Source organism: Myotis nattereri (genome assembly GCF_964212035.1).
Source record: "Myotis nattereri genome assembly, chromosome: 9".
NCBI classification, from domain to species: Eukaryota; Metazoa; Chordata; class Mammalia; order Chiroptera; family Vespertilionidae; genus Myotis; species Myotis nattereri.
In genome coordinates this window covers 74,616,071-74,629,952 of record NC_138084.1, presented here as the reverse complement: position 1 = coordinate 74,629,952, position 13,882 = coordinate 74,616,071, and the positions used below count along the sequence as shown (strand labels likewise).

Genomic DNA, 13,882 nt, shown 5'->3' with positions numbered 1-13,882 from the left:
TATACTTTCCCCTCATATTGCACTGGTTCATGATTATATGAAACTTGAGCGTGGCTCCATGCACTGATATCTGTGTTTTCTGATTAGAAAACTCAAAGTCTTCCCTTAATCCTCAACTAAAAACTCACTCTCTTTGTTGTATCTTCTTTTAGTTGATTGTTCCTTATTTGTGCAGTGTGCAAATCACTTTTTGTTTTTTAAAAAAAATTCTCTCTCTTGATTATTAGGATTTAGAAGCCAGGGACAGTATCTTGTATATTTGGTCTCTCACTTATTCTTTTCTTCAACAAAGATTAATTGAGCACCTGTACCCCAAGTCATACTGCAGTGAGGATAAAAGAATGAACGTATTACTGTCATAAACTAGTGCAGGGTTTCTCAACTGCTGACATCTTTTGCATTGTAAGATGTTTTTAGCAGCATCTCTGGCCAGTAGCATGAGCATAGTCCTAACAATAAAAGATATCTCCAGACATTGCCAAATGCAGCCTTAGGTGCAAATCAAATATGGTTGAGAACCACTGGTCTAGTGGGAGAGAGCAAACTAAACATTGAGTTGTCGTTAAATACTAACCTTCTGGTAGATGCCTTATTTATATTAATCTGACTAGTCTAATTGGGATCAGATTTGTAACAGGTTTTCCAGTGCCACACAGCTAACAAGTTATGAAGCTGGGATTTGATACCAAGTCTTTCTGACTCCAAAGCCCATATGTATTGCAGTACAGTTCATAGAGTGACGGCAGATATGTGAACATAACAATACAGTATTTACTATATTATGAGTACTATATTATAGATGTTCACAAAGTCCGGTGAGAGCAGAGAGGTAGTAGTTTTCAATTATTTTCCTGGGTAGAGGTAGACATAGTATCAGATAAATTTTTACAGAGGAATGAATGGTGTTTGATGTGAGTCTGGAAGAGTATATAGTATATGTTTTATTTAGAGCACAAGGGGTTGAGGTGGGTGATCATTTCAGAGAGGGACTACATATTCAAAAGCAGAGAGTCTTGCTCACTTTTGTATCCTAAGTATTTAGCTTAACACAATAGGAGCTCAAAAGATGAATGAATGATTATATAGTATTTTGTATTTACCCCTGGAAGAACAACTGGGAAAATCTATTTATATATACCTTTACTTATGAGTAGACAGTTAGCTAGAGTAGTAGGATGTTGGATAGATAATAGAATTTCCAGGTTGTTGTAATAGCATATGTTCTGTTGCTTCCAGTTTTCCTGATTTGGGACTTTTTCTCAGATGTATTGGGAAGTCATTGGAAGGTTTTGAGTTTGCAAAAGGTGTATGATTTATGTTTAAGAAAGGACCACTCTGGTTGATTTGGAGACTTTGCATAGACAATAGGAGGCCCTACTGGGAAGTAGACCAGTTAGGAGACTGCTTTACTGGTCTTGCCAAGAGATGAGGGTGCTTGGAGTGGGATGGGATTGATGGAGGGGGGTGAAGAAGTTGGATTCAATATAAATTATCAAAGTATATAGTCAATAGACTTCACTAATGTGGGATGTGAGAGAAGAGTAAGGACAATGCAAATATACATGTTTTTTGGTCTAAGAAATGTATAAATCATTGTGTTATATACTAGAAAAGGAATGAGCAGATTTGGAGAGTTGCAAGGATTAAGAGTTCAGGTTGTTGTTGTTTTTTTTTAGCACTTACCATGCTTTTCTGGTTTCCTCTGTGTTCTCTGTGAGACTGTACTTTTTGAGTCCAGGGACTAGGTTTTATAATCTTTGTTTAATTAGCCCCCAGGACATGCCTTGGCAATTATAGGAGGTCAACACATATTTGCTTGTTGTGTATAAATAATACATGCATAAATACAATAATGGAGATGAAAAAAGTCTATTTTTAAATCCTAGAATTGAGAAAAATTATTATTTCCATTCAGACAACAAAAAATGAAGAAAAATTAAAAATTAAGTACACTATTTATTACTGACTTTTGCTAATTGAACTTTTACTTTGTAGGTGGCACATTTTTATAATTCTATCGATCAGCAGATGATTCAGAGTCAGAGACCAATGATGTTACAATCTGCCTTAGCATTTGAACAGATAATTAAGGTAAATGGACTTTTTATGTTTTTTATAATTAGTTTTTACATGTGAAGTATTTCTTATTTCTTAGATTTTTTAGTATATCCTTCAGCTCAATATAGCCATTGATCTAAGGCTTTTTATTTTTATAATCCTCACCTGAGGATATTTTTCCATTGATTTTTAGAGAAAGTTGAAGGGAGAGGGAGAGACAGAGGAAGAGAAACATCAATGTGAGAGAGACACATCAATTCGTTGCCTCCTGCACTTGCCCCAGTCAGGATGGAACCTGCACTGAGGTACATGCCCTTGACCATAATCAAACCCGGGCCACTTCAGTCTACAGGCCAACGCTCTATCCACTAAGTCAAACCAACTAGGGTGATCTAAGGCTTTATTTTGCTCTCCAATGATTTCCTTCACTTTTAACAAGTAACATTTTTTTCCAACTGTAGATTTAAATGGTTATGTTTCACATTTTTGTGTTGATTTAGAATTAACATATATAACATATAATTCATATGCTATTATATTTACTTATTCACTGAAGTATGACATGATCCTTATATACAGACTAGTGCTTTTCCATCTACAACTGGTTTTATTTATTTATTTACTTAAAAAAAATAACATGATTTTATTTCAGTACACAACTTCTGTACAACTAAAAATTAAAACTCCACAGTTAAACAATAATAATAACATGGCATTGGATTTGGAATGCATGACAAATGGTTAATATCTTTAATTATAAATGAGCTTTTATGAACCAGTAACAAAGACACAAATTTAAGATTTATTTGCTCTTTATGCTTATTGAAATATTCACACATATGAAATTAGGAACACCCACAACAATTTTAAATGTAGATGTTACTATGTGATTGTTAGTCTTTTGAAATCTACATTTTTAGTGTTCTTAAACATGATATATTTGAAAAATTATGTAGAAGAAGAATATGCCCTTTTATTCTTTTTTTTCTTTTCTTTTTTTTACCCTTTTATTCTTTTTTTTTTTAAATTTAAAATATTTATTGTTGAAAGTATTACTTGAAAGTAGATAACTAGTTGTGTCATGGTCCTGAAGACTACGCCCAGGTTCTGTGATTTGTTAGGAGGACTCACAGGATCCACAGCAGTAATTTATTACAGTGAGAGGTTGCAAAGCAAAATCAGTGAAAAGCAGTGTGCGTGGGGTGAAGACCTGGGCAACCAGGTGGGAGCTTTTAAGAGTCCTCCCAGTGGAGTCACACAGGGCTAATTCTCCCAGCAACAAGTTGTAACACAGTGCACTGTTGTCTTACTGGGAAGATCATTAGCAACGTAGTGCCCAGGTTTTAATTAGGGGCTGGTCATGTAGGATTCTTCAGCCCAGTATGTACCAAAATTCCGGTCCCCTGAAGAAAATCAAGCGTTCAGCATAAACCGTATTGTTTAGGTACCGCGAGCCACTCCTAAAATTAGCGTGGTGGGAACCCTCCCAAACGCCAGGTTCCCAGCGGCCTGTTAAGGGCTGATCTCTTACGTAGGCTTTTTCAGGATGATAATCAGACTTGCTACGTTAACTCTTTTCTGCACACTAGTACTCAGGCGTAAAATGAACTAGAAGTTATATAAATCTACATGAAATCTATACACAAACTTATATAAAACCTATAAAAAATTTACAGATATTACTATAAAAACCATTTTTCCTGTTGCCAAAGCTCAATAAAAGTTTATAATGGAAAAAATTAAAAAATTTAGGTAAACAAAAAGAAAAACAAAACAAAACAAAGCAAAACGGTCTTCTAATCTTACCACCAAGAGATGGCTATTCTCAACAGTCTGGTGTATAGCTTTTTAAACTTTGCTTTCTATGTATATTTAAAAGTGTACTTTTTGGAATTGGGATCATATTTTATTATTTTGATCTTTTCACCTAATATAGAGACTATATATATATATATATATATATATATATATATATTTTAATTCATAATTGATTGAAATATTACATATGTCTCGTTTTCCCCCCATTGACCTCTCCCTGGCCACTCCCACCCCCCAACACATGCCCTCCCCGCCCTAGTGTCTGTGTCCATTGGTTATTTTAATTGTAAGCTTTTAGAGCTTTTTCTTTTCTAATAAATGTATTCAAAATAATATCTTGAGCCCTTGCTGGTTTAGGTCAGTGGTTAGAGCATTGGCCCATGGACTGAGGGTTGTGAATTAGATTCCTGTCAAGTGCACATACCTTGGTTGCATGCTTGATCCCCATCACTGGTTGGGGTGTGTGTGGAAGGCAACCAATTGATGTCTCTCTCTCACATTGATGGTTCTCTTTCTTTGTATTTCCCCCTCCTTTCCACTCTCTCTAAAAATCAATGGAAAAACTATCCCCAGATGAGAATTAACAACAACAACAGAAAATAATATCTTCATATTTCTGAAGAGAAAACTCATATTAAGAAATTGGGTTGTGAGACTAAATACTTATATGTAACATGTTAAATGAGACATAGTGGTGGATAAAACACTGAGATAGGAGGAGAGAGAACACTGACGTTCTTTGTAATTCTTTGGCCATGCCATACCCAGTTTGGCTCAGCCTTTGGGCTGAAGGGATGTGGTTTCAATTATGGTCAAGTGTATGTACCTCGGTTGCAGGCTCAATCCCTGGCCCCGGTTTCTCTCGCTGTCTCTCCCCATCTGTTCCACTCCCTTAAAAAAAAACAACAACAAAAAACCAATGAGAAAAATATCCTCAGGTGAGGATTAACAATAACAAAAATAGTAATAATTCTCTGACCACTCACTATTTTGTAGCATATTGGAAGGATTCTATTTTCATATTCTCAAGGAATATAATGTTAGGTTCCATGTAATAATCCTATGTAATAAAAGCCTAATGTGCTAAGTGTCTGGTCGTCCGGTCGGCTGTTCAACCAATCAAAGCGTAATATCTTAATGATATGCTAAGGCTACTCAACTGCTCACTATGACATGCACTGTCCACCAGAGGCCAGACACTCCGACTGGTACATTAGCTTGCTGCTGGGGTCCAGCCAATCGGGACTGAGCGAGATGGGCCGGACAGGCCCTGGAGCCCTCCCAGGGTCCCTCCCTGGCTGGCCAACCTCTTGTGTCCCTCCTTGGCCCCGATCGTGCACCGGTGGGGTCCCTTGGTCTGGCCTGCGCCTCTCGCAATCCAGAACCCCTCTGGGGATGTCAGAGAGCCGGTTTCGGCCTGATCCCGCAGACCAGGCCAAGGGACCCCACTGGTGCACACGGGCCTCTAGTTATCAATAAATGCTTTAGAACTGATTCACAGAGTATTTTATTGAATTTATTATATAACTAGAGGCCCAGTGCACGAATTCGTGCATGGGTGGGGTCCCTTGGGAGACCCCCCTCCCCACAGAGATCGGGCCCCAGCTCACGCCCCCAGCTTTGTGGCCTCAGCTCATGGCCGCAGCCTCACAGCCCTGTAGCCCCATCTGGCATCCCACCTCGGCCTGGCGCCACCCCTTCACCTGCTCCACCATCCTATCTGTGGAGCCATCAATCTGGACTTGGCCCCCTACCTGGCTCCCTTAGCGCCTGGGAGCCAGGCGGTGGCCCTGCCCCCCTCCGCCACTGCTGGTCACTGTCTGCAGGGCGATCGGTGGGTCTGTCAGGCCCCCACTTGCACCCGCCTTGGCCTGGCACTGCTTGCTCACCTGTTCCACCATCCCGCCATGGTCCCGCTCTCATCAGGGTCCATCAGGACCGGCAGTACCTCCACTGCCGCCTGCTACCAGCACTGTGTCGCCAACACCTGCCATGTTCTGCACTGCCCCCTGGTGGTCAGCGCATATCATAGCGAGCGGTTGAACTCCTGGTGGAATGACCGCCTGAGTGGACAATTTGCATATTAGGCTTTTATTATATAGGATTGTTTAATTTCATTTACTCATTATCTATTTATTGAGGCTCTTCTATATTCCAGAAACTTGCTATACCTTACTATTTCAATTGGTATAGAAACCTTCTATTATGTCTCTCTATCCTCTCCCCTCTTACATATTTGTCTTAAGTATCCCTCTACATATGCAGAGCACAACATCAGATGTTGTTATAAAATTTTCATTTCAATAATCTAATATGACTTAGGAAACTCATGAGAAGTAGCATAGTTCAGCCCATCGACATTACCTTGGCAGGCGAGTTTGAGTGCTGCCTGCTTTTGCTAAGCAGGGGATGGAAGATCAGCTCTCTACTTGGTCTCACTGAAATATCAGAGAGGTGTTTTTTATTGGTGTTGGCTTGAGCAGGGTGGGTATTGCTAAAAGGGTTTTCTGGTAGGCTACTGTTTTCCTAGGCCTTTGATGAGAAGAAATAGGCGTTTTCTGGAGCTTTATTTGTCTGACCCTCTAGATTGGAGGCGTCTCCAGTGTCCTTTCCTGGAACTATGGAGACAGTAGGGAAAGGTATCTTTTCCTTAATTTGCAAGATTTGTTCACTGTCTATTTCTTATTTCTGCCTTTCACTTTTCCTATGATTGTTATTTTAGGTACAGGGTTTTTTGCTTGTAAGAGGGAGAACCTGGAAGGAATGAGGCTACTCAATGTTGATCAGATTGCCTTATCATTTATAAAATGGGAATATTATGCTCTTTTTATTGCAGGTCGGTTTTAGGAATTATTGGACTTATGATGTAGAATATGGAATTTTTTGGGGAAAAAGTAATGCATTTAAATACTAAATGCCATTTGTTGTACCTTAGAATTCAAAAACTGGAAGTGGGGGAAAGTCACAGATTACTTGGGATAATCCCGGTGAGTTAGAAGGCTACATCCAAAAGCTCCAAAGTGCTGCTGACCGACTTGCCACTGAAAATAGGAAGCTGAGAAAATGGCACACTACGTTTTGTGAAAAGGTATACTTGATTTATAAAATTGAATGAGCTATGAATAGTATTGTTTAAAGTAATTAGAATATAATTTAAAATAACTTCTTACTTGGGAATAATTTGAGACTTAAAGTTGTAAAAATAGAACAGAGTTCATTTATACTACGCTTTGTCCAGCGTCCTCTGTTAAGAACTTATATAACCATGTTAGAGTTAACAAAACTAGGAAATAAGCTGCTTTTGAATTTTGCAGTTTCTCCACTATTCCGTTTTCTTTTGCAAGGATCCAATCCAGGATCCCTTCTTGCATTTAGTTGCTGAGTCTCTGGAGTCTTCTCCTCCTCAGTCTTTGCTTGTTTTTCATGACCTTGAAACTTTTGGTTAGTACTTGTCACTGACCTTGTAGAATATCTCTAGATTTGGGTTATATGGTATTTTCTCATGATTAAGTTAGCATTATGCCATTTGGGCTGGAATGTCACCGAAGTGCTGTTTCGCCTTTCTCAGTGCATTGATCAGGTATTGGTATGTCATACTTTAGGTTGAGTTAACCTGGATCACTTAAAGTCATGTCTGTCCAGTTTTTCCACTGAAAAGTTACCATTTCAGGTGATACTTTGAGACTGCTCTAATTTTTAACAGGTGGTAATTCTTATGAATATTGACCTGCTTCGGCAACAACAGCGTTGGAAAGATGGATTACAGGAATTGAGAACTGGCTTAGCAAGTGTAGAAGCACAGGTAGAGTATGTTTTACTTTGAAATATGTCTACACTTTGAAATATGACCGTTCCAGAGAATATATGAATTTAATATATGAATTGCTGAAAAGTTTATCAAGGTTACTTATAAACCTTTACTAATGAATTACTGATAAATTTAGAATTTGATTGAATTGTACATAAAGACCATAAAATAACAATGCATTCACTTTTAAAAATATAAGAAATTTCTATTTGTCTTATGGAATACCAAATCTCTCAACTCAGAGTTCATAGTTTTTCTGAAGAGGTGCTTAACTATTTATCATTTATTAGTTTTCTTTTAGGTACTTGTGACATCTGTAGAACACAAAGTTAAGTTTAGGCAGAAGCCTAATGATTGAAATAACTCTGTATTAGAACTTTTTCCTTTTTTGGGCAAAATTTCAGTTCCATTCACATTTTTATATATCAGAAATGATGTAAAGAAAAGCAGTTAGCACAGCGCCTGCCACATATAGTATGTGGGATCTTGGTTGAATATGAGTTAGGTGTCTTACACATTTGCATATATATATATATATATATATTTTTTAAAAAAATATATTTTTATTGATTTTAGAGAGGAAGGGAGAGGGAGAGAGAGATAGAAACATCAATGATGAGAATCATTGATCAGCTGCCTCCTGCACACCCATTACTGGGGATTGAGCCCACAATCCGGACATGTACCCTGACCAGGAATCGAACCCTGACCTCCTGGTTCACAGTTGGAAGCTCAACCACTGACCTATGCGCGGCTGGGCTGCATATATTTTTTAGTTCTTAGAACTTTAAGAAAAAACCCCAAACATTAAAGTGTTAAAATTGATATATTTATGGTTATATGGAAGCAAAAGATTATATAAGCTATCCTGAGCATTTTAATATTTAAACTTAACATGTTTTAAAATGTGGAAGTTTTATTTAGGGCGTGAGAAGGGAAGGAAAGAGCTATACTCGATGGGGACTTTTGAAAAAGGACTAAAAAGTTCACAAAAACACTGTTGTTCTTTTTACTGTAAATATAAAGTCTGATTATAAAATCTACTATATTTATAACTTAATTTAAAAAATTTTACTGATTTTTGTATTCCATTTATAAACATGAAGATTAGCGATTTTCTTGTTTGACTTTATATAACCTCATACTACAAGTAGTAATTAAGGAGTTGCTTGTTTTAAGATATTTAAAAATAAGTTTTTGATTGCTTATAATTTTACTCTATATGATATGAAAGCATTAACCCTCATTCTACTACCTAATTTTTAAATAAAAAATGTATGTATAACATATTAGGGATTCCAGGCAAGTGACATGCATGCGTGGAAGCTGCACTGGAATCATCAGCTGTACAAAGCTCTGGAGCATCAGTATCAGATGGGCTTAGAAGCACTTAATGAGAATCTTCCCGAAATTAATATAGACTTACTGTACAAGTAAGATTTTTTTGAAATCCAGTTTATTTTTCATTCTAAAATTTTCTAATAACTTACATCTTAAAGTTACTTATTTACTTGCAGACAAGGACGTTTACAATTCAGGCCTCCTTTTGAAGAAATCCGTGCTAAATATTACAGAGAAATGAAGAGATTTATTGGCATTCCTAATCAGTTTAAGGGAGTGGGTGAGGCAGGAGATGAATCTATTTTTTCTATTATGATTGATAGAAATGCAAGTGGATTTCTGACTATTTTCAGAAAAGCAGAAGATTTATTTAGGAGATTGTCGGCTGTTTTACACCAACATAAGGTATGGAACATGTAATTTTTCATCTTTCTGTTATAATATTTCACCTGGTTGGTTAAATTAGTATTACATATACAAACCAATAATTTGTATTGTGTGATATAAAATAAAAATATCGCAAACCAGAAAGCTGGGATTAAGGATTCTTATACAGGGTAGGTTTTTGTGACAGATGATTTATTTCTTTGACTATTTGAAGATTGAGAAAGTAGCTTTTTAAAAGATTATTCTGTCAACTTGGAATGTTGTGCCAATTTTAATTCCTTTTAGGGAAATATATCATTTTCTTCATTCTTTGGAACAAGAGCAATCCATGGAGGGAAGCCTTTGAAGTGAATGAAATTGAGATGATGTGATTAAACATTTTGCTTTTGTTTAAGTGTATTATTACCACTAACTCTAAAGATAAGCCCTAATTGCATTCATTGCTCATTGATATTGATTCTAAGACTATGACTAGGAATTCAACCAGGTTTTTAACTGCCACTGCAATGCTTCTGCTTTTTAAATTTCTAGAATAAATTGAATATGAATATTTTCAGATTTGAAGCTTGGAGTGGCTCTTGGCTTAAAAGTAGTGAGTCTATCTTAGTATATATCAAATTTGATAAGAGAATATAAAGTAAGGGTTTTTTAGGTCTCTTCAACAAAATTTTATGATCACTCTTTTTTTTTTAAGAAATTTTTTATTTTATTTTATTTTTAAAATATATTTTATTGATTTTTTACAGAGAGGAAGGGAGAGGGATAGAGAGTTAGAAACATCGATGAGAGAGAAACATCGATCAGCTGCCTCCTGCACACCTCCCACTGGGGATGTGCCCGCAACCAAGGTACATGCCCTTGACTGGAATCAAACGTGGGACCTTTCAGTCTGCAGGCTGACACTCTATCCACTGAGCCAAACCGGTTAGGGCTGATCACTCTATTTTTATATTGTCATTAGAGGCCAGGTGCACAGATTCGTGCACCAGTGGGGTCCCTCAGCCTGGCCTGCGCCCTCTCGAAATCCAACATCCCCCAAAGGATGTAGTAGTACGCGAAGTGGCAGGGAGCTGGGGAGGAGCCTGAGCACCTGGGCTGGGCTGCATGCGGCTCCTGCTCATTCCAGTCCCGCTGCGCCTGCTGCTGCTGCTCAGTAGCGCACTGCCGTGGAGCCACGAGAGGCTTGTGCAGCTGCGCTCACCAGCTGTGAGCCTGGAGTCTGGTGCCCGTCAGTCAGCTGAGTGGCATTCCAACTGTGGGATCACACTGACCACCAGGGGGCGTCTCCTGCATTGAGCGTCTACCCCCTCGTGGTCAGTGCGCATCATAGTGACTGATTAAATGTCGTTCGGTAGTTTGGTCGCTTAGGCTTTTATATATATAGATGTTTCCCCTGTTCATTCTTTAGATGCATAGTAATGATTGTATTTATATACTTAAGTTGAAATTTACTTACAATTACACTTGTCCCTTTTTATTTGTTCTACCCTAATGTATATTAATAGTTGGACCATAAACTTTAGAATGTTAATTTATTAGTACTATTTCTTTAATGATATTTTTCATTTTTAGGAATGGATTATAATTGGGCAAGTTGATATGGAAGCTCTCGTGGAAAAGCATCTTTCTACTGTTCATGATTGGGAAAAAAATTTTAAAGCACTGAAAATAAAAGGAAAAGAAGTAGAACGACTTCCAAGGTATTAGAAGTTAAAGTGATAGTTCTTTTGTACCAGATCAGCTTTGCCATGGGACAGTACTCTTCACTTAGTGGCAAGAAGTCAAGTCAGTTTCACACCTCCTCGAGCTCAGCTGTGACACTTGAATAGCATCTGAGTAGAGCTTGCTGACACTGAGAAGGTTCTCTTCTGAGACTCTGTTGGTGGAACATATTTGGTTAGACTAGATTGGGGAGGAGGATTCTATACGGATTTGGCATGAGGATCTAATATTTGATACGCATAGGCACTGTCTAAGAATGCTAAGAAGCTACTGCTGAGAGCACAGCAAAGGATAGAAAACTAATGACATTCGATTCTGCTTTAGTGCTGCTCTGTTTCCTCCCAGATGCCCGGGAGGCACACAGTACAGTGCTGCACCTAGTATTGCCCTAGATGTGGAGGAAGCCCTCAGAGGGGCATCTCATCACCAGTTACTTGAGAATATATCCCCCTCACTATCTGAAATTCATATAACTGGAACCACTTTATAGTAAGCTCTATGAAAGGCCTTGTTCAATTGTGCATATAGTATCTATAAAGGAAAGTACTATTTTTATTAATTCATTTTTTTATTCTTTCTATAAATATTTAGTGAGCATTTATAACATGTAGAATTTTGTCCTATGGGAGTACAAAGATGAGGAAGACAGACTTTTTTTGTTAACTTTGTATAATTTAGCCCTTATATGAGATTTTCCTCAGGTGAACAAGTCTGATTCAACCTGTTTGTTTAGAACATTAAAATTTGCATTGAGAGTACCGTGCAAAGAATTAGTGTTCTTAAAAACACATGCCATTTTTCCTGATTATTAAAATACTGCATTTGTTTTGTAATTTTTTAAAAATAGTTTTAAAATTTTTGATTACTGTTGATATACAAGATTGTATTAATTTCAGGTGTGCAACCCAGTGATTAGACATTTATACAACTTACAAAGTGATCACCCTGATAAAACTAGTACCTACTGACACCATACATAGTAATTATAGTATTTTTGACTATTTTACCTATGCTGAACTTTACACCCCCTTGACTGTTCTGTAACTATCAACTTTAAAGCTCTGAAAATAAAGTACCTTTCCCACCCACTTTGTCATATTAGTATATGTACTTAGAAAATTTGGATCATACTATATTTTGCTATTTTTACTTAACACTATTTCAATAGTATTTTTCCATGTTATTACCTAGTTCTCAAAAATGTGGTTTTTAATTGTGTGAATATATAATAATTTAGTCACTCCTACATTTGGCTTATTTCTAATTTTTCACTATTATAATTAATATTTGTATATAATCTTGGAGTCTGCCCTGAAAATTTCCTTAGGATAAATTCTGAAGGTGAAGTTATTAAGACAAAGAGCATGATGCCTGTTTTAAAAGTATTTGATACATATTGCTCATTTGCTCTTCACAAAAGTTGCATTTTTAAAAATATATGTTTTTTATTGATTTCAGAGAGGAAGGGAGAGAGAGATAGAAACATCAATGATTAGAAAGCATCATTGATTGGCTGCCTCCTGCACATCCCACACTGGGGATCGATCCTGCAACTCTGGCATGTGCCCCAATTAGGAATCGAACTGTGACCTCCTGGTTCATAGGTTGATGCTCAACCACTGAGCCACACTGGCTGGGAAAAAGTTGCATTTTTTAAAAACTATTGCCAATAAATCTGAGAGTTCTGTTCGCCGACACAATTGAACACATGAATTAACAATTCATTATATTTTTGTTATTTTGGTAGGTATAAATGTTATTTTTTTGTTTAATAATCTATATTCACTTTCTACCCTTATTTTCTTTCCCTTACCATTATTGTTTATACTTTGTAGAATAGTGAATATATTTTATAAGTATTTTAAAAATGTATGTTACATGCTGTGACAATTATATCTTATGAATATTTAAGTATATTCATGTTCATACATTAGTAATTTGTAATTGCTGCCTTTTTTATAAACATGATGGGTGATCAAAACTGTAATATTATAGCTCTAGCTGGTTTGGCTCAGTGGATAGAACATCAGCCTGCAGATTGAAGGGTCCTGGGTTTGATTCTGGTCAAGGGCACATGCCTGGGTTGTGGGCTCCATACCCAGTAGACATCATTGATGTTTCCATCTTCCTCCCTCTCACTTCCTCTCTGAAATCAATAAAAATATTTTTAAAAACCCCAAAACCTGTAATATTATAACAAAATAAATGAAAACTCATAATAGTATGTATATGGCATTTTTTCTAAATGAAATGTAAATGTGCTTAAAGATCATACTAATACTTTTGAGTTATATTTGAAAATGTATTGCAGAAATACATTTTCAAATGTAACAGAAATGTACAGAAATGATATTATAATGTGAGTCTTTTTCTCTAATTTCTTTTTTTCATGTTAAAATGTGTCCATTGGCATTTTCCAGTGCTGTCAAGGTAGACTGCTTAAATATTAATTGTAGCCCTGTGAAGACTGTGATTGATGACCTCATCCAGAAGTTATTTGATGTGCTTGTGCTTTCTTTGAAGAAGTCTGTCCAGGGTAAAGACATTTTTATTTTTACATAATTTTATAATATAGAGGCATGTACTTTAATACATATACTTTAATAGTTATGAAGTATGACTCTCAGTGAAAATTAAAATAAAAACTGATATAGAAAGTATTATGAAATGTGCTTAAAATGATAACTTCTTAAGACAGCAGTAAAATCCATGTTCAACTCCTAAGAGATCTAAAAATTGAAGGCATTT

At 36.7% G+C, this 13,882-nt stretch overlaps 1 protein-coding gene across 2 annotated transcripts in view; it reads left to right on the top strand.

Moving 5' to 3' along the window:
* DYNC2H1 (dynein cytoplasmic 2 heavy chain 1) overlaps window positions 1-13,882 on the top strand; it is a 310,341-nt gene that overhangs the window by 22,788 nt on the left and 273,671 nt on the right. For both annotated transcript variants that reach the window (XM_081098792.1, XM_081098791.1), the window contains exons 13-19: window positions 1,996-2,091; window positions 6,812-6,964; window positions 7,580-7,678; window positions 8,978-9,117; window positions 9,202-9,430; window positions 10,985-11,112; window positions 13,555-13,670. In XM_081098792.1, coding sequence (XP_080954918.1) covers window positions 1,996-2,091; window positions 6,812-6,964; window positions 7,580-7,678; window positions 8,978-9,117; window positions 9,202-9,430; window positions 10,985-11,112; window positions 13,555-13,670 — 961 coding nt within the window. The remainder of the gene's footprint in view (window positions 1-1,995; window positions 2,092-6,811; window positions 6,965-7,579; window positions 7,679-8,977; window positions 9,118-9,201; window positions 9,431-10,984; window positions 11,113-13,554; window positions 13,671-13,882) is intronic.